This window comes from Pleurodeles waltl, chromosome 7 (assembly GCF_031143425.1).
Source record: "Pleurodeles waltl isolate 20211129_DDA chromosome 7, aPleWal1.hap1.20221129, whole genome shotgun sequence".
Lineage (NCBI taxonomy): Eukaryota > Metazoa > Chordata > Amphibia > Caudata > Salamandridae > Pleurodeles > Pleurodeles waltl.
This window is the reverse complement of record NC_090446.1, coordinates 1,044,183,959-1,044,205,255: the sequence shown is the minus strand read 5'-3', so window position 1 is coordinate 1,044,205,255 and position 21,297 is coordinate 1,044,183,959. Positions and strand designations below refer to the sequence as shown.

At 43.1% G+C, this 21,297-nt stretch overlaps 1 protein-coding gene across 1 annotated transcript in view; it reads right to left on the bottom strand.

The window, feature by feature from the left end:
* Positions 1-9,520: 9,520 nt before the first annotated feature.
* Positions 9,521-21,297, bottom strand: part of CACNG1 (calcium voltage-gated channel auxiliary subunit gamma 1) — a 97,177-nt gene continuing 85,400 nt past the window's right edge. Inside the window, exons 2-4 of the mRNA XM_069199891.1 lie at positions 14,208-14,282; positions 12,474-12,611; positions 9,521-10,785 (exon numbers count right to left, since the gene is read on the bottom strand). Of these exons, the coding sequence (XP_069055992.1) occupies positions 10,559-10,785; positions 12,474-12,611; positions 14,208-14,282 (440 nt within the window). The 3' untranslated portion in view covers positions 9,521-10,558. The remainder of the gene's footprint in view (positions 10,786-12,473; positions 12,612-14,207; positions 14,283-21,297) is intronic.

The following is a 21,297-nucleotide window of genomic DNA, read 5'->3' as shown; positions in this document are numbered from 1 at the left end:
ACGAGGACATGCCAAGAGCGATCTTACAAAGTTATTTTCCCCCACAGATAACTTGCTAATTTTGGAGCAACCCCAGACCTCAGCGGCATAAACCGCAGCACTCTGAGCCTTGGCTAGATAAATTTTAATAGCTGGGGAAACAACTTTCGCAGTATTAGACTTTTGGAAACGCAAAATTGCCCCTGACCTGTGTGCTAAGAGAGCTAGGCTTTTTCCTACCTGGGCCTGCCTGTTCATATCATTGCTGATTCTCACCCCTAGATAATCAATAGAGCATACCTTGCTCAGAGGAACCTCGTTGTATAAGATGTTACATTGTTTTGTGCAACCAAGACCAAAGATCATAAGTTTTGTTTTACTAGAATTAAGTTCCAAATCATGGTCTGCACAGAACACACTGAACCTATCCAGGAGGACCTGAAGGCCCATAGGTGTTTTAGAGATCAAGAGGGAGTCATCAGCAAATAAAAGGATTGGAACTTTTGAATTGTTCAGTGAAGGGGCATCATTTTGACAATCGCACCACCTCATTAATGAACAAGGAAAAAAGAGTGGGTGCCAGGACACAGCCCTCGCGTACCCCCCGCCTGATATTAATGCGATCGGTAAGTTCCCCCTGACTACCCCATCTTACTCGAGCATAGGTGTTCTTGTGCAATCTTTGAATTAGGTGCACCAAATTCCTCGGGACGCCAATTTTTTTTAGGACTTCCCACAGTTTCTGTCTTGGAACGAGATCGAAAGCGGACTTTAGGTCAACAAAAGCAACATACAAGTTTTGTTTGGCCAAAGTAACGTATTTCCAGAGTAGCAGGAAGAATCTAAAAACTTGGTCCATAGTGCTAATTCTTGAACGGAAACCAGCCTGGAGGGGAGATATGACCTGGTTGGCTTGGACCCAGTCCATAAGCCTGTCTAGGACTTGCTTAGAGAAAATCTTTTGAAGATTATCAATGAGACTAATTGGGCGGTAATTTACGGGCAGTCCCACATCTCCTTTTTTGTAGATAGGGATAATTTCGGCCCCAAGCCACGAATACGGAATGAGGCCACCTGCTGCGATGACATTCGATAATGTATTAATATACCACGCCCAAATAACGGGTTCTGACTTAAACAGGTCCCCCGGTATCTTATCAGGACCAGGAGCCTTAGCGGGTTTCAGAGAACTAATAGCTGCTGTGATTTCAGCAATTGTAAAAACAATGTCCTCCGCAGGACCTTCAATGAGAGGTCTGCGTTCAATGCCCCTATGATCCTCATGGTCCTGTTGCGTGGATGAAGCATAAATCTCAGAGAAATGAGCCACCCATCTTTCAGGCTGGATATGAAGATTTGGAGTAACATTACCCTCTCTATGCCTGTTGGTCAACAACCTCCAAAAGGAGCCCTCGTCTCGATTTTCGAATGCCTCCAGCAGCTTCTGCCAGATCTCAAATTCCCAATTTTTCTTCGCTAGGTCCAGGGCTTTGGTGTAACTAAATCTAGCGGCCCTGATCTCCTCCTGTGAGTACTTGTGGAGGGCCAATTTAAGATTGAGCCTGGCAAGGTCGCAATCTTTATTAAACCATTCTCTAGATCGGATGGTATCAAAAGTATGCCTAACAGTGGTTTCTTTATAAAAAAAGTTCTGTAGAATGGTTGTCAATTCAACATGGATTTTCAAGATTGGGATACTATCGACCTCTTGCTTTTCAAGACGAGAGAACAGCTGTAGAAAGGAAGAATACATTTGTTTGATCATGAATGGATTAGATGTAACTTTTGGCCAACTAACACGGGTTTGCCTGAAGTTCGGACAAGGGATCGGAACGTCAGTGGTCTCTAGATGTTGAGTTCTCCCAAAAGCTTTATTGGATAAAGTAAGACATAGGGGGTGGTGATCGCTATCATGGCGGGGTTCCACCTTCATATCCAAAGTGTTTGACCAGAGCCTGATGTCGACAAAGAAATAGTCAATAGTGCTGGAAGAACACCCCCGCTTGAAAGTGGGGGCACGATTTAAATAAGATCTAGTCCCACCATTGCATTCCCTGAGTCCAAAACGTAGGCAAAGGGAGGCCATCTGCGTAGCAACACAAGAACTGATGCTAAGAATATCGTCCTTCACTTGGGGGATACCCCAAGATTCATCTTATTCGGTTGTCAAATTACCTACAAGGTTCTTGGATACGAAGGAACAGTTTATATCGCCCCCTATCACCAGATGGTTAGATGGATGCAAAAGTTCCATATGCTCAGCTAGCTGAGCAAGTACCCTCGATTCCATGCTGGGGGGGGACGGACCTCGCGTACACATTGACCATTGTCACTGTAAAACCAGGCTGAAATGTAAGTCTAACACCCAATAAATCTAACGAGTTAAGGGATAATGCAGAATGGTCGCATTGCAGTTTCTTATTCACTAAAATCATAAGCCCACCCATAGGTCTACCAAAGCCTCCAGAGGCAGGTTGATCTGCGACAAAATAAGTTGTGAACCCCTCAACATATATTATCTCTTCTGCCCAGGTTTCCTGAAAAAGGCATAAATCTTGCTTAGAGATAAGGTTAACCCATCCAGGATCTCCCATCTTTTTCTTTATTCCAGCCACATTCCAAGACATAATGTTAAGTTCAGAGAGCACAAATGTGGGCCTAGCTTTCGGGGGTACGGTGGAATTCAGAGCCCTTGGTCGTTTGCCTCTGTGAGTCGTAGCAACTGTAATGGGGAACACTGAGGGAGGAACATCATTTAGTCAGTCTAAATCAGATAACCGGGGGGAACGGATCTTGGTCAGAACTAGTCGATTACTATTGAGTGGACCCTGGACCCCTCCAACAAGAACATTAGATGGTCTATCAATCCTTTGTGTCTCCCCCCCCGGTGAATACATGCAGAGGCCAATTCCGATGTCTCTGCCAGAATTCAGAAAACTAGTCCGAAAATTGAAAGCCATAAGATTATCGACCATGGAGGTGTCGAAAAAAAGAATTGAAATGTAATCAAGGTCTGAGTCTGGTTGAACATGTCTACGTACCTCCCGAATATCAGAACGGATGACAGACAGACATTTCCTCTGTATGCGAATCCAATAGACAACTTTATTAATGAGAGATTCATGAGACTCTCTCTGACGAGCAGATAGCCTAGGGACCGCTGTCATATAGATATGTGCATCATTTCTACTCTGATCATGTCTCCCCTTTGAATCTGTCGCCTGAATTAATTTAGATTGGCCTTGACATAAGACTCTGAGTGGAGTTACGGGCGCCTGTGCACCCTTCCCGTCCTTAGCTTCCTTGGGCAAAGGATTTGTACGGGAAAGACGTTGTTCATTATTTTTTAAGGCAGGATTAAGCATACGGCCGGAATCAGTGGGGTTGTCAACGGGTAGAAATAGACAACTCCCCTTTTTAATAGTTGCCATGCTCGTGGACTTCGCCCCCAATTTTAGGCATTTGGGGTAAGAGATTAAATTATCCCCAGTATCTAATGTTGCTAGCGCGTTGGACCCTCCGGTCAACTCAGGAATGTGATCATTCGTACTGGGCAATTTACAATTACAAAATACCTTCTGATCAGATAGTCCAGAAATTTTGCCCAAAATAACCATTACCAAAGATTTTAAATCATCCAGCTTCTGGGAAACAATTTCCAGTTCAATTGACCTCTTACGTTGGATCTGCCAGTCCAATTCCTCTGTGTCAGGTTCCGCTGGAATTAAAGGTGGAGAGCAACCCGGGCTCTCACTGGAAGTAGATAGAGGTTGAAATCTGTTTGAGCAGGGGATATCGCTAGAAACTACAGTCATAGAGTCTAAATGCAGAGAGTCCCTAGATTGGATACATTCTACAACTTCATCATTCGAAGTATGCCTCATTGGTGGTGGAAGAATTGCAGCCTTAGATATGGGAGGCGAGAGGAGATCCGCTTCCACAGACAAATGAGGTGTCCACAGTTTTTTGTTAAATAGATCCGGAATCTTCCTAAGAGTCGAAGTGGCAGAAATGGGGGGAGGGGAGCGGTGATAGATGGGCTCCTAAGTATTGCCTCTACTTCCTCAAACAAGGAGTCAATAACTTGAATTTGATTCCTAATAGGCTTAGGAAGGTCGTCTGCTTTCCTGCTAGCTCGTTTCTTGTGTTTTTTGGCACCAGAATATGGCGCAGGGACATCATCTGCCTTCCGCTTCCCCATTATTGACTGCGTGGTATCCAAGCCAAGAAAAAAAATATATATATAAATAATTAAAGAGGGATGGCCCGGCCCGGCCTCAGTCGGTCGCTGACGGGCGAAGGACGGGCCCGCCCTTGGCCCAGGCTGTGCCCGGGTGCGGCCCGCAGGCGTCCCGCGCAGCGGCGTTGCGCGGTGCGCTTGATAGCGCCCGCGAGTGTCCCCAGGTGTAGGGAGAGTGCAGGGGTGCCTGGGACTTGGAGTCCCACCAGGCACTGTCAGGCAGCGGCGTTGCGCGGTGCGCTTGATAGCGCGCGCGAGTGTCCCCAGGTGTAGGGAGAGTGCAGGGGTGCCTGGGACTTGGAGTCCCACCAGGCACTGTCAGGCAGCGGCGTTGCGCGGTGCGCTTTATAGCGCGCGCGAGTGTCCCCAGGTGTAGGGAGAGTGCAGGGGTGCCTGGGACTTGGAGTCCCACCAGGCACTGTCAGGCAGGGGCAGCGGCGTTGCGCGGTGCGCTTGATAGCGCCCGCGAGTGTCCCCAGGTGTAGGGAGAGTGCAGGGGTGCCTGGGACTTGGAGTCCCACCAGGCACTGTCAGGCAGCGGCATTGCGCGGTGCGCTTTATAGCGCCCGCGAGTGTCCCCAAGTGTAGGGAGAGTGCAGGGGTGCCTGGGACTTGGAGTCCCACCAGGCACTGTCAGGCACTGGTTACTCATAATAGCTTCCTGTCCTTTATATTATTGTACTACAGGCTGTGCGGTTTTTATTCCAGTTTTCATTCTGTAATACATACCCGTTTGCTTTTCAATGGCACAAAATGGTGCAGACTTTCCCATCACTTACAATGATTTCCTATCTGTGATAGTATTGAAAACATTGATAGTTTCAGGTTATATATCATGTTTACACAACCATTTACTGTCTTATATTACATAACCAACGCTCAAATGTGAATACCTGTGTTTGAACTCGTCACAATGGCAGCACATTTTCGAACCAACCATGCTATTTCTGTCCTGGTATCAACACCCTTTTTTCAGCAATATCTTTACTTTTCAACTACACTCATCTTTATTTCATTTGAAATAAAAATAGAGTTTTCACTTTTCATCTACAAGATTCTTTGTGTAGATTTTCGTTGTGCGATAGAGACACCATGGCCCATATTTATGGACAGTTAATGTTGCCTTAGTGTCATTTATTTTGATGCTAAAGCGGCGCTCCATGTTTATATTTTGAAGCTAAACCAGTCTAGTGTCAAAATTTGGAGTTAGCGCCATATCTAGGAAACGTCAATCCACCTTATGTCAATGAGATGCAAGGTAGGCTTTTACCTTCCTAAAAAAGATGCTAGCCCCCAGTGCCATATTTAACTCCAGACGCTGAAACGACGTGCAAGTAGGAGGCAGAACTAAACAGTGCTAAGCCCGCTTAGTGCCATTATTTAGCACCTAGTCAGACCAGGCGTTAATGTAGAGGTAGGGTCAGCATCACCACCACTTACACCACAGGGACACCACTAGAAGGGGGAGCCCATCCCAGGTAAGTTTATGTGTGTGGTGTGCCACTAGGGGCCCTTTACATAGGGCCCCCTGGCTGGCACTGGGTATCTTGGCACTGGTCTCCTGTGGTGGGCATTGGGGTAGTGGTAATGACTCCTGTCTATACTTGGAGAGGAGTGATTTTTTGGCTGTTTGTATGTCAAAAAATGATGCAAGGCTGCCTAGCGGCAGACATTTTGCCGCTAATCAGCCTAACGTAATCTTTGACCCACTAGTGCCATTTCCCCTAACACCATCCATCGCTGGCTAGCGTCTTTCTTTTGAGACGCTGGCCAGTCTTTAGCACCATTGTGCGCCATTCTATAAACATGGCGCAGGGAGGGCGTTGGGGAATGGCGTTAGCTTGCGTTTAAAAAAATGTATGCAGTTGTGTGCCAATTTTCATAACTAGGGGCCTTTGTCTTACATATTACTCTACACACTGTAAGATGTACTTACGTAACTAATTTTTGAGACATCACGTGACTTTTTGTTTGTTATGCTTTATGCGGCTCTAGAAATTCTATTCAACATGTGTGAACATTACATGTAGGGGGGAGTGGGGCATGCTTTTTCTGTTATTTGTTGGCAACTGATGTCCAGTAGCGTGCTAAAAATGTGAGGATAGAATATACAAGTATGAAAATAAGGTGCATTTTTAAAACTTAACTGCTATTTTGCAATGCTGCCTGCACATCCACATAATAAATGTGTGGCACTTAGATTTCCAGAACTCAGGTGCTTTTTTTCATAATGTTATTGGGTGATATCTTTGTTGTCAAGACACGTGTGGGTTATTGATACTGATCAGCCTGCTTTATAATTGATTTCTATAACTAACGTTGCTTGCAGACACACTATATTACATTATTCCACTTCCTGTATGGCTGTGCGGTCTGCCTAATCCTCTCTCCTTTTCATGTTTTAACAGAGCTGCTGTTATGGTTAATTTGTGGCTCAAGTTTGTGGATAAGGAGCCCAACAGTTGTTGAATCCCTAAAATGTTGACTAAGCACAAACTTACATCTGTCCTCTGGGATATCCAAGTACGCTCATATAGGGTATGTCGAATACCTATTGCCAGATATTCACAGAAAGCGTTTATTGCTCTCATATGGATGAGGATCCTTTTCTGACTATGGGTTTTTTTTGTGTGTCTTCACAGTAATTCATATGTTACTCTTTACGCCATTTATGTGACCTACTTTTGCAAGCATGGGCATTGTCATAACTAATATCATCCAAATGATTTTTTTTACTGTCTTCAAGGGGTACTTATTAAGGAAGGTTATGAATTTGATGAGGCTAATGTCAGTGAAATAATGCTAATGCGATTGCATGTATGGCTCATTTACTACAAACTAATTACTTGGAAACTTGAAATGACAATTATAACATCACACTTGTTAAGCTGTTTTAATGAGATCACTGAGGGGATAGGTTATTCTTCTTGGGCTCTCTGTATATCTTCATAAGTTGCATTAAGAATAATGTTTTAAAGCTGTTGCATTTTATCTATTTCAAATGTTCTAAGACACCATTCATTGTTGTTGTTTTTGTTACATGGATGAACCATGGAGTATCCTATAAACATTTCAGTAGATATAATATTGGACCACAGTTCATCACACCGGAGAGACCCTCGTCTAAGATAACTGTTCCATCATATATAATTAGGTATGTTTAATGACTTTGTAGCTACGTTTGTACCACCTTGGGATAAGTTGTTGACATACATTATGAATAATTAATGAATATGTTCATCATGCTTAATTGTACACCATTATTGTTACTCTATACTGGTTGAATAAATTATGTTTCTTTTCCACAGTGTGTACACCAGCTTATGCTTGGCACGTTTTGTATGTAATGCTTTTATGTTTTTATTTTAATTTGTACATGCAAATAATGATAGATTGTATACTCCATAACTACTGATGTAAGTTTTGAATGTTCATAAGATCGAACAAGTTCCTTTATGGAGAAGGAATGAAACTATTTGGCTGTTTTTATCTAGACATGATGTACTGAAGAGTAGCAGAAACCTTTGAAACTGAATTAGGATTCTTGGCTTCACTTTTTTATGGAATGCATGGAATAAGCATGCTCTAAATGCACTTCTGCATTAGTGGCAGCAGTACACGTTGCAGCTGAGTACTGATTTGGTTGTAAGCCACAGAACTAGAAAGGACTGGCTATGGAGTGCTGGGTTAGGTTGCCGTAGCAGCTGTTATGAATTGCTTTGTACTTCTAGACAAGTCTGCTCATACATTGGCTTTAAACTCGATGATGGTTATGTGAAGAAGTTCAGAATGTTCATTAAGGGTTCCTATCTCCAAAGGTCGTTCAGCACTTCTCTCATATTATTTATTTTCTAATTATCTTCCTCACTAATGCGTCCTTCAGTACTCTAGTTCTAATTCTCATTCTCATTTAGGCTGTCGAAGTGGCTCAAATTTTGCAAAGACATTCATTCGTGGGAACAGCAAGCCTAGCATTCATTGTGGTTTTGCTCCCTATAAACAAGGCGTATTCCATACTGTGGTTTAGACTCCTAAACATGGCCTCTGCCGTTCACAGATTCAACACCTCCTCATTCCTGTGCTGTCCATGGGTACATTTGCATCCCCACCAATCATAGTAACCATCTGGTAGCCTAGGGATAATTTTCTCTGCATCTCTGTACATGCGAGCTCTACAGCAGCTCAGCTACTCAATCCCTCCTTTACACAGCTTCTGCCACTTCAAGCAATGTTCATTTGTAACTCCAATTTGTTAAAGCTCCTAAAGCTCCACCGCCAAATGAGGAAGGGCCTTCCTTGAAGTGCTGATGCATCCATATAAAAGTACTACAAAGTCTTCTGGTTTCCACAGGTTCATCAACACTGTCTGAAGGCCTCCAAACCTAGACCTTATATTGTTCGTCACCAGTTTCCACTACAGCCAATAGTCAGTGAAACTCGAGGGTTGGGGTGTGCTTAACAGTCACCCAGCACTAAGTTTGTCCCTTATGTAAGCATATTAACTTGTCCTTTATAGGATTTACTGCAGATCTATTGTTTGGGGGTAAAATTCACTCTTTTTTGGGACAACAATGCAGGGAAATAAGCTATGACTACATTGACCCAGAAATCTGTGTGGCCATCTAGGAGCTGCTTTCTCCCTGTCTTTCGTCACATTTATTAAGATTTCCTCTCTCACATGCTCACACAAGCCCAAAACATTTTTTGCTCTTCTACATCTTGAAGGTACATGGGAGTATTTAGGGTATACTAGGAAACTTCCAAATTGCCCCCGAAAAATCCTACAACAGATAGTATTCTGTCTCCAAGAGGTAAACAACATCTACAAACTGGCTTGGAGCAAATAATGATCAATTTAGCACTAGGTGTTTAGATTATACGTTGCTGTCTTAGTGGACCAATACTGAATAGTCGTGAGGTTATTAGTATGTGCGAAATAAGGTTGATGCCCATTTTAAACAGTGAATCATAACAGATCAAAGAACAGATCAAAGAGCAAACGGACCTAAAAAACGAGAGTGCAATGCAGAATCAAGGAGGAAGAAAAATGTTGACAGTTTATGAGAGAAAATGATCTATCACAGAAAAGGAAGAGGTGTGCTACTGATAGGTACTCCCTTGAAGGTTGATTGACATCAGAAAAGGGAGACAGGGCTCTGCAGGAAAAGAAAGTAAACAAAGGTGTTTGGTGTGGATCCCAACTACTGTACCGTTGAGTGAGAGAGAGAGAGAGAGAGAGAGAGAGAGAGAGAGAGAGAGACAGAGATAGAGAGAGAGAGAGAGAGAGCAGCCACACGTGAGCGCCGTATGTCTTGGAACCTTTATTAAGTTTACAAGGTTGCAAAGCTTTTAAGTAAACACATCCCTTTGAAAAAGATATTGTTTGCAAACTATTTTATAAAATTTCAAATCAAAAAAGAGAATGGGCGCATTTCTTGTTGCATACACTGACAATAAGCGCAGTCTTGAGCTCTTGTTCTGTCTAACCATTTGTGCACTGTATCTCTTCAACCAGCATGAACGAAGCAGCAGTCAAACCCACGATTAACTGACAGATAAATCTATCCTCCATGAGGACTGCAGGACTTGTAATGTCTTCTACTGTTGTTCCTTCCAAATTGCACAATGGACCGCACAGCTCTTCGTGCGCAGATTAGCTAATGTCGGATCTTCCGATGGCTTTACAAGCCACCTTAATTTAAAACAAGGTCTCTCAAACCTGTTGTGCTTTGATTCTGCTTCCTCTTAACAGAAATGATCATTCCTGGCCCACCTAAAGAAACATTTTTTATAAAACATATTTACAAGTATAATATTTAGTGAAAGAAAACATTTGGTGGTTGTAGTCAAAATACTAAATACTAATGAGATCTCTTTCTACTGCACGCTTTTTGGGACCATGGTCAGCCATGTCTTTGACCCCCAGTGGGGTTATTCTACTGTCATGCCAGAATTTGAGAAACCCGGGTTTAAACAATTTGCTGTCTCCTTCCTAACTTTGAAAAATCCCTTTGAAAAGGCAAGTCTCTCTCCAACCTAAATCTTTCATAAGATAGTGTTGGATAAAATGCCATTGACATTACTATACGCATTGTTCTTAGTTCAAGGTACAATTCACCAGTTCAATGTAAAAATGAATAAAGGACAAAAGTAATTAAAAAACAATGTGAAAAGGCACCAGTGATAGTCAGTAATACCTGTGCTGTTTTTGCAATAGATATATTGTGTTGAACTTTCAATAGTTCAACTCCCTTTCGAAAGAATTTATGAGTCCACCTACATGTAAATGGTGTTTTTTTCCCAACACTCCTAGCATGGAGCTTACACATACAGTGGTTTCTACATCTCTGGTTCTGCGTCCATGCAAGATTCCCAAGGATTTTGGGGCATGCGAGGCAAGGATATGAGGAGTAGAGTGATCCCACAGATGAAAAGGATGACGAATGCCGAGCAGGCACAGGCAAAGGACCAAGAGTAGTAGTATTCGATCCAGACCGTGTCTTCGCTGTCTATCATCCGCTTCACAGACTGCCGTATGACTTCCACGGACACCATGATGCAGAGGCCTGGGAACAGGAGAAATCTGTTAATATTGGAAAACCTTCTTACCCATCGTCATCCCTGACATTGTTCCTCTACCTTGATCGACCAATGTTGACATAATTCACTTGGGGGTGGTCGGTGTTCCAAGGGTGTTGGTCACCCACAATGTGAAGCAAATCATCCGCAAATGACAAATACTATCGATCTGAATAATGAGGACTGACTCATTTACCAGTTGTGACTTGAAATTATTATTTTGCAAACTTCACTCATTTCTGCATCAAATTACGGCATGTTTCCTGTAGAAGGTGTAGCATAGTTTCCTATAAAGTGTGTTTTTACTTCAAATTCTGCCAGAATATTCAAGATCATCACCCCTCTGCAGCAGCAACTCTGCATGCCCACACTGCACGAACCTGAGAATTCCCTTGCATTCTTGCACCCAAGACCTGCCCTGCCAGTAGAGTGGAAGGGAGATGTAACTATTTGTCTGAGTATTCATTTCTATAACTGATAAATGGATTAATATAATAACATATTTCTGTATCGTTCCTGTAAAACTCACAGGAAAAAAGTGTTATTTTAACCAAATTTACAAAATATTTGGTGTATACAAGATCAGACCACGCACTATACTCGAAGGTAAGAGGTAACCCTGTTCATCCATATATTAGCAGCTGCAGTCATGGATGAGCCTGTAGGAATCCTTGAAAGTGAGGCCTGCCATGTCTAGATGGCTTATCTCTACATCCTATATTCATAGAGGTGCAATAGACATTCAGTGAGTGTACGGATATGTGCCAAGTTAGTGAATATGTATTAGAGGATTGATGCTATGACCTTGACCCGCTCCTCCTGAAAAGTACAACTTTGTCACAATTTAGCCAGGATGTGGAAATACAGAGATTTCCTTTACATTATGTGCATCACATATAAAACATAGCTGCGTTTAGATCTTTGTGTTCGTGTCTGAACTGAAAGGAGATGCTCATATTCTGGAAACCTCCTTGCGGAATCAAATACACGAAGTTATTTATATCAGCATTTACTTTATCTTTTTATTTTCCATGCAGCTCTATTGTACTGGGTTTTACATAGCGCGATCACGCTTGGTTTTTTAGTTTTCAATTTCAGCGTGATGGCGCTCCGTTTTACATACCGCAATCACGCTCGTTTTTTTTCTTTTTCTTTCAATTTATGTGGCAAGAAAAGCCCGGTTAGGAGTTTACAACGCTAATAGCTCTAACTGGAGTAAATGGGCGACCTGTTGCATTGCAAATGCTTGTTGACTGTTTGTAGTGATAGTGAGATCCTTCAGTCTGTGGGTGGGGGGACTACAATTTACACAACTTTACTTAGTAAATCACGTCGTTTTTAGTCAAATTGACCCCTTGGTAGAAAAATAATAGGATGTCATTATCCCAATTCAAAACCAGTGATATTTTCGATTCTCATTATTTAATATTCTACAAAACGGGTCAAATTAGTTCAGCCTCTATATTAGAGTAAGTTAAACATTTATTTTTAATTGTACAATAGAAAGGTGCACTCCTGTGGTAACCCCCTGTCCTCAAACAAGATTAATAGCAGAAGTAGTGTATGCGAATGTACAATAAGAAATTGTCATCTTTTTTTAATGCTCGATATAAAACGTTTATTGGGATTTAAAACAGACATTTTCATTGAGGTATGTACTGAAGATGAGACGTACCTGAAAATGCATAAAACAAGGCCGCCGGCTTCAAGAAGTAGTCCAGCTTTTCCTTGAAGGACAGAAGGGTGCAGATTGTCGCCACCACCATGAACCCAACTCCGATGATGGCAATAGCTGCTGCAGATATGCTATACTCTAGAAATACAAAATAAGGGACAATGAGGACAAAACCATACTAAGTCTCAGGCTTTCCTTCACGTAGCTGTCTCTTTCCCTTTAAGCTCACTATGGATGACAGACAGTGCACAGGTTGCCGCCTCGTCAGCACGAGCACACTGGCCTATGGGTAATGAGAAACTTACTAGATACTCAGGAAGACGGGAGCTGCAGGGAAAAATTATGTAAATGAACTGGAGCTGTGTTTAACTTTGAGCCTTACGAGGGCAACGGATGTGTGCATCTTTTTGTTTCGGCATTTTGGTATTACCGAAAGGGTCCCACATGCTTGCTGTTTCTACTCTAATGTGGATTGTGCTAGTGCAATTTGTGCACCGGCACAATCATACAAGGGTGGTGCTTCACTGGCATGGTCCAGTGCAAATGAGTAAACCCTCTCTGTTTGAATCTGCACTGTATTACAGACATGGGCACAATGGCAAATCATTTCTCAGAAGGAGAACTGACTGCATGCTGCATTGAAGGTGGCATACAGTCAGGGAACTCCTTGGAAGGGGGTTGTAAGGTTCCAGGTACCCCCTCATGGATCCCCGTGTAGGCTGGTGCAGTAACACGCTGCACACACTAGTGTGAGATCCCTGCCCCCTCTTCGACTGAGGCTCGCCCGCCTCCAGTGGAAGAGGAAGCCACAGTTTCAAACCGCAGCTCTTTTTTTCACTGATGTCTTGTCCTCAGTGCAGATGTGACTGTCAGACTTTAGTCCCTCTGGTCAGGACAGCACATTTATAGTTTAATTGGGCATGCTGCCCTGGTCTGTGCCAGGTGCACCGAGTTAAAGCCTCAAGGCAGGCTGGGACAGTGGCCCCTGATGTATACTTCAGGCCCTGGTGTGTTAAAGAGCAGAGTTAGGGGCTTAGCTATTATTAACATAGCAGGTGCAGTGGTACTGGAGTCAATGGGTGCAAGGGGCCCGCTGCATCCTAATTATTGTGATCATTCACTACCCATGCCGGGGAGTCAGACCCTCTCGCTTGCCACTTAGAACCACTTGAACCCTTGCTGCACCACCAGACAGGGTGGACCAGGCATCCGGCACAGCTGAGCAGTTACGGGAAAATGTAGCAGCAGATTTTTTATCTGCAAGCTGTACAACTGGCTAATACCTAGTGTAATGTAAAGACTTCATTACAGTGAGGGTTAAGGATTTTCTATCAATGTTTTTTGGAAATTTAGTATCAAAATATGCTTTTCAACTCACATTAGACCGGCAACTTTGCTTAAAACTTTGTAAGATTGAAATACTACTTTACAAAGGAAGGCAATAAAAATGCAATTCTTAGCCGCCTGGTGTTACTGATTACATTTCCACAACGTTCTTGCAAGTCTCCTAGAGCCCTGCTTGAGTATTACTGCAACTGGGCTCCAAGAAGTACTGACTAGACTATAATCATGCTACTGCAGACAGGCCAGTTCTTCTGCATTGAGGGCTACTTAGTTACACAGTAAATACGGGTCACAGCTAAATATTCAGGCTTTAAAATGTATTATTGGGGTTGGAACGTGCTTCTTTCTATACATAAGAAGAGCAATGTGTCTTTCATTGGCGTGTCTTACCTTTCTGAGTTGTCACTTCGAATATCTCTGCATTCTCTCCAGAGGTGAAATGTTTGAAGTATGTGCAGTTAATATCTAAGAGAAGGAAAGGGGAAGAAGACTGAGATGTGTAGATAAGCAGCAGCAACAAACTGGACAAAGAGTTTTACTATTGGTTGGAAAAAGCTAAGGAATCAGTTTGACTTGATTCAAAAATGCCAACCTAGAAAACAAATGAAAACATAAGCAATTCGAGGTCAAATAAGATTAATAGTGTGCACTGAGAGTGAAGTTTCCCTCTTTATTTTCTCAACTTCATGCAGGTACAAAAAATTGTGAGATTATTCCAAAAACAACCCTGTATTCCATGAAGAATAAAGAAACGAATTATTAAAAATGAAAGGTGATAAATATGATATACCTCAAATCAAACCCAGGATGGCAGAGATATTTTTAAAAACAGAAGTACAAAAAGATACGATCAGCATATCAAATATATGATTACCACACAGATTCAATATTGAACACTGCTGAAGAAAGGGCAAAAGAGACCTTTGCAACTGCCCCAGTCATCCTAATCTCCTCCTGTCTTCCAGCACCCAAACCCAATGCTAGCCAGCTAACTAATGAAGCAAATATCACCAGCATAGTAAAAGTGCTTAAAAAGAGACAGGTGGGATGAAAATGGTGTACCTTGCAGGTCAGAAGGAATAGTGTTCCACGGTTGAAGACTGAAGGAGGAACATGTCCGATTATACAGATCTGCTTTTTGCCAAGGTGACCTCCAACAGTGGAGCTTGGTCATCCCAGGGTAACCAACAGGAAAGTACATTAAAGATGGAGTAAGATCTACAAAATGAAGCTCCATTATGACATCAAATATGCAAAACAAAAGGCTCCATTTTCTTTTGCTTTCTACCAGTGGGAAAATGCAAACCTTTACATTGCACTTTTGCTACGCTAATGGATCAACGGACTGTCCTTCCTGTCCGCTTTTCACGAGACACCATGCTTCAGATGTTGAAGGTATTTCCCAAAATGGAGGCCAGACTAAGTAAAAACAATACTTAACAAAAAGCATAAAAGGAAAGAGTTTTTGACTGGCAAACCCTTCAGACGTTAAACCATTAAGATAGTAAGGAACTTTGTTTTTATAGAGTTCTTTTTCAACATAATACTCACACTCTTGGTGATCTTGCTGAGTCAGTGGGTTTGATAACCTAATTCAAGACAACCCCCACAGCCTGTGCAACGCACAAGATTGGCCTGAAGTATTTTCATGGATCCCTGTACAGTGGCTAATAGGGCCTTGGATCCTCCAAGCAGTCTTTGCTAATTGCACCAATCAAAGTGTTGGCGGTAAGGCCTAGTTGAGAGCTATAATCAGTGCTGTCCTTCAGGTGTATGTCTAGTATCCTTCTGCTCAAGAGGTTGTGCTAGAAACCATTCTTTGCCTGATTTTCTTTTCTTTTTATTTGGTGTTCAGGTTTGCATCATTAACCATAAATGTGTGCATTTTGCAAGCGTTTATAGTATCACAATTCCCCTTTCATTTTGTGGGGAATACTTTGGTCCAAAACTAAGATTGATCAGTGGCATTAGGAGGCAAGGTAAGTTTGTATTTTCCTGTTAGTACTCAGTATTTATTTCAGCTGCGGTCATTCATTTTGGATCTTCAAGGAACTATTGATACTAGAGTACATTACTTTATGAGCTCTGTTGTCTCCAACATTCTGTATTTGTGGTACCTTTGAACACCCTCTGAACTTCTGAAGTGACGCTGAAGTCTCATTAACACTTTATTAATTGTGATCTCTATAGGTGGCCTTCACATGCTTCCTTCCGGTTTAAATTATCTCATTCAGACTTTCCATTAACTTGATTTTGTGAATGCTTACTCATCCAGGGCGTTCATCACACTACTAGCTTTTAGTCATTACTTTTCACGTTGCAGCACTGTGTTTGTGATCGGGGTGCTGTTCTGCAAGCAGCAAGTGGGTCAGTGCCAGACACTGGTATCAGTAACATAAGTCTGCCAAGGAGCAAATAGTTGGAGTTACAGATCAGGGTTTCATCATTTGTACCCAGCTGTTTATTTATCCCTTGTCATTAAGGTCTTTAATATGATCCGAGGGTATAGCAAATCGGCCTTCCCTGCATTTTCAACCCAGATTTTCAGATTTTTCTGTACTCTGTTTTTAGGACTCTGCAGTTTATGACTCCTAAACAAAAGTAAATTGTCAGTGATTCCCCTCTGAAATGTGCTGTGCATGGGAATTCACCATTTGGCTTATTTAACTTCCGTACATGTCCATTGTAAATGCCTAGAGTGTGCCTGTGGTCTTGAAAGTAAAATAGAATATGTGGGCTCCACAGATATATTTCTGCAACGAGGATCACTGTGCTGTGGCTCAGCTGCAGTTTAAATTCACTATAGTTACATTTAGCAAGGAAAAATGCATATGTCATGTAGGAAAACCCTATATGTAAATATTTATAAGGCACCTTTATAGTGTGTCTTCTAAGCCCACAAGGCAGGATGCTGATATATAAAAATAGGGCACACAACAAATAAAGATTTGTGCACCCAGCAAAAAAATTAAGGTATTTCTCACTGTAGTGCCATATCATTTTCTACCTCCTCCTGGGAAAGGACTAGAAAAATTCTTCAAAGTTATTTCCGGCTTATCTTTAAAATCTCACACCTATTGTGCCTGAAATGCTTTATGTAATACTAGCCCTTGTGCCAGGAAGTCTGCCCTGCGGAGGTAGGGGATGCAGTTCTGACTAGAAGATGTTTTCACAGCAGTTGGAGACTAAGGGCCTAATTACGAGTCTGGTGAGGATACCACCATTGAGGCGGCTGTCTCCCCACTGGCTCTATCACGACTTTCTCACTGGGCTGACAGGTGAGAACCAAGGTTCCACCCATCAGACCAGTGCGAAAGGTGTGGCGGCATTGTCGCCAGCTCATAATAGATCCGGAGGCAATGGTGCCAAACGCAGGGGGCACCAGCACCCTCGAAATGCGCACTGTCTGCAGAGCATGGGTGCTCCTGCACTTATTCTCCATCAGCCTTTTCATGGCAGTTGAACCGCCATAAAAAGGACGGCGGAGAACAAGGTTCTAATCAGAAGGGCAACGCTGACTTCAGCGCCACCATGGCTGATTACGACCTGCACCGCTGTCATCCCGTGGGGATCGGAGATCCTGGAAGGGACGGCGGTAGGTTGGTAGGTCTGCCACCCAACCTCGTAAAGTGGCGGTCGGACCCCCAGAACTGCGGCAGTCTGACCACCACTGCGAGTTTGGTGGTCTGTTGTCCGCCAGACTCATAATAAGGCCCTAAGACTGAACATAAACTTTTTGACCGGGGCAACCCTCTTTGTGTATCCAATTTGTATTCCATCATGGTAGGCCTGAAATTACACCTAGGTCCTGGTCTACCGTAAATTTTTGTTTTTCCATAGTGTTTGACTTTTCCTATGTGCCTTCTGTCTTAAAACTTCAAAAGTTAATATCTGTGAATCTACTTAAGCGATTTTGATAGTCTTGGTCTCTCTTTGCTCATTCATTTTACTTTCTCAATTTTTACATCTAGTCTTTGAGACAGCTGTATCTGTCACACCAGACTACTGATTTTTCAAAAATATCATACATATTATACATGTAAAGAGGGCTTTTTTGGTCAGTGGGCTTAATTAATTGGCCTGTTAAATTATTATTCACTTTTGTTTGTGTCCCTTTACAACATTCTGCATGGGGCAATGGGTCACATCTCTTTAACCATTGCCTCTCTTCACTTTGAGTGACTGCACAAAATTGTTCAAATCCACTTATAATAGTTCCTTTCTCTTCGGTGACAATAATAGTGTAAAGTGTGCTTTTTATATTAACTTTAAATAATGGCTTTTTATTTAGCCGGCACTTGAGGTGTCATGTTAGAAGATGATTTATTTTCTGTTCCCTTTTTAAAGTTGCTCTAATAATGTGCTTAAGAGACACAATCAATGAACCAAGGCCAGTCACCTGGATAGCCCACACCATAGTAAGTTTCACAGCTGACATACATCAACCCAGAAAAAACCTGACAGCGAGCCCAGCACACCGACACTGGAACAACCTAACTGAGGCAGATTGGATGACAGCCCTTCATAAGAACAAACGAGAGCCTGCATGCCTCCTACTGTGGGAAATTCAGGAGCTTTAACTAGTGACTCACCAACTGCACTGACACTCTGGCTCCCATGAAACAAAGCAACACAAAAAACTAGAACACAAGCCAGCTAGTACACAGAATACCTAAGAATGACCAAGCGACAGTGCAAATGGAATGGAAATGGACAGCCAGCAAAAGGGAAGTGGAAAGAGACACTTTCAAAGGCGACAGGAAGGTCCTAGTTGAATGAAAAGCAGCAAAGAAATCTCTGGAGTCGTCAAAGACTTAACCACATCCACAGCTGCCACTGTCAGCATCAACCTATCATAAGATTTATGTAACAACCTCTCTATCTTCTTTTGCGGCAAGATTCCAACCATATACAGTAACTTTGCCTCACAACCAGATGCCCTGAGACTCTCAAGAAGTCTCCTGGTGACAATCGAAGACAACACAATTACTACATGGGACAGCATTAGCACAGAGGAAACCACAATAGTCAAGAATACAGGTAACTCTGGAGCCTCGGTGGACCCCTTCCCCCACTGCAACTTTGACAAAGGAGCAGTCCCTAGCCTTGAGGCTCGCAACCCGATCCTCAACACCTCCACCAGTACAACCACCTTCCAGGAACCATGGAACACTCAGCTGTCAACACCCTCCTGAAGAAACCCTTGGCTGACCCGACCATACTTGCCAATTTCAGACCGATATCCCTCCTTCCCTATCTAGCAAAAGTTTTGGAAAAAGCCATCAACAAGCGCCTCTCCAACCACCTCACCACATCAGCTTCTTGATGCCACATAATCAGGGTTTTGATCCAACCACAGCACAGAAACAGCCCTTATAGGTGCAACGAATGACATCCAGATGATCCCCAATAATGGAAAACCACAACCCTCATCCTTCTAGACCTATCAGCAGCATTCAACACTCCGCCCCATACAATCCTAATCCGATGACTTCATGAAGCAGGCCATTAGGGAAAAACATAGCAGTCACTTCCGCCAACAGCTACTGGTTGCTGCCTTGCATTTCTGGGGCTTAAACTGTGAGATATGCACCCCATTTTTCAGGTAGTCGACACAGCATGGAGTTTGCTCTAACCAGCAGAGGCACACTGCACAGTGAACATTTTTGCAGCAGGTGACCCTGATTAGGGCTCCATCATGAAGAATCATCTTCTTCCTTTGTGTGCAGTGGCTGAAATATTACCCACAAGAAAAGGTTGTACTGAAAGAATGCATTATGTACCTTGAAGTTTCTCATCCCACCCATCCATCACCTCTGTCACAAAACGCATTTTAAGTGTTTTTGTTCTGCAAATTCTAATCCATGCAAATCAGTTTGGTGGCAAAAGGATTACATTGATTTATCATAGTATGTCTGGTCCCAATTTTAAGGCATTGGGTAGTAAGTGGGTACTGTTTCACCAAGAACCGGCCTACTGGGTACCAGGTTCTTTGGTTAATTGAAATGGCTATTTGTCAAGATATAGTGAAGGTTGAGCTCCCGCCAGGAACCATCTCTGTTTAAGGTAGAAATGTCCCAGGAGCTGGTTCCGTCCCACGCTTCTCCTAGCTGTTTGCCAATTCAAGCCTCCCCCAAATGCCCAGCTCCGCTCAAAGAGTCCCCTGCCAGGAAGGCTTTCTAATTTCAGGGGAGCGTTCCTGTAGGGTCAGGGCCACATAAAACGGTCAGGGACTTATGCCTCAAGTAGAGGCAGAAAAGCTGCCATCCTCCTGTTTCCCTGTAGGCCCGGTTGCAAAATTCCAAAACTGGCAGCAGGCACGGGCCCTGTGGTGTCACATCAGGTGCTCCTGCTGTCTGTGGAGTTGAAGATACGGATGCCTAACACCAGACCCAATAAAAGATGGCAGGAGTTAGTTGCTTCCTGATTGTCATGTTAAAATTGGAGCCTTGGTCCCTACAATCCACTCTTCCATCCAAATTCTGAATTAAATTGAAAGTTGAAAGCAAGTACTTGAAACTTGTCAAAACACGGAACTCCTAAAATGGCTGGAAAATCCAGATTACTGGATGACTAAAAGTTGAAAGCAAGTACTTGAAACCTGTCAAAACACATAACTTCTAAGATGACTGGAAACACCAATTTTCATCTTGTTAATAATATGAACTGTTTCTCTGGTGCGCATCACAAATTTACATTATATCGATGTTAACAAATATTGCACAACTTTATGAACCCCAGGCTAGGAGGATGGACTGTCTTTGGGGTATTGAGACACAGGCGAGCACGGGTCGCTGGGGTCTCCCTACAGCCTTGACTGTTCTATCTTATGGATCCTGGCGCTATTATCTTTTGTCAACAATCGGTGGTAGAACCTCCAGTTAAAGGCTTGTTGTGTGGTGTGCGAATGCTTTAGCTGTTCTTCCTCACCTGCAGCAGGACACGCAGTTGTAAACAAGGCGCCATTTGTGATGAGGTTAAAACAAGATTAACACAATTTTACTTTGCACACACAGGCTCCAACGTGATGTTTACTAGCCTTCTGCTGTGAGTAGTAATGACTTTCGTCCGTGAACATCAATGTAGCGAGTGACACTGTTAAATTATTTCCTATTAGTGCTTTATAGGCGTGGAAGTGATTTCTGTGGACCAATCTCCTAACCGAGCCGCGCGGCTGAAAAGCGCGCGCATTTGCCGACCCACAGGCGTCCTTTGACGAGTCTGCGCTTTCATAAGGCGGCCAGAGTTAGAGCCCCGGTGCTTGGCGGGCCCTGCCTAGCGGGTGTTCAATATCTCATTAGCAGCTGTGCTACTTTGCGGCCGGCGCCACCGGGTGCTCCGCAAGGGACGCAGCCGGTGAAGATTTATCGACCACCTTTAACGTCCCTTCCGTGGCACCCAAGAGCTGCCAGAGCCTGGTGTAAAGTGGGAACCTGATCAAGTGGAAGTACACTTCATTTATTTTTCTTTCGACGTGAAC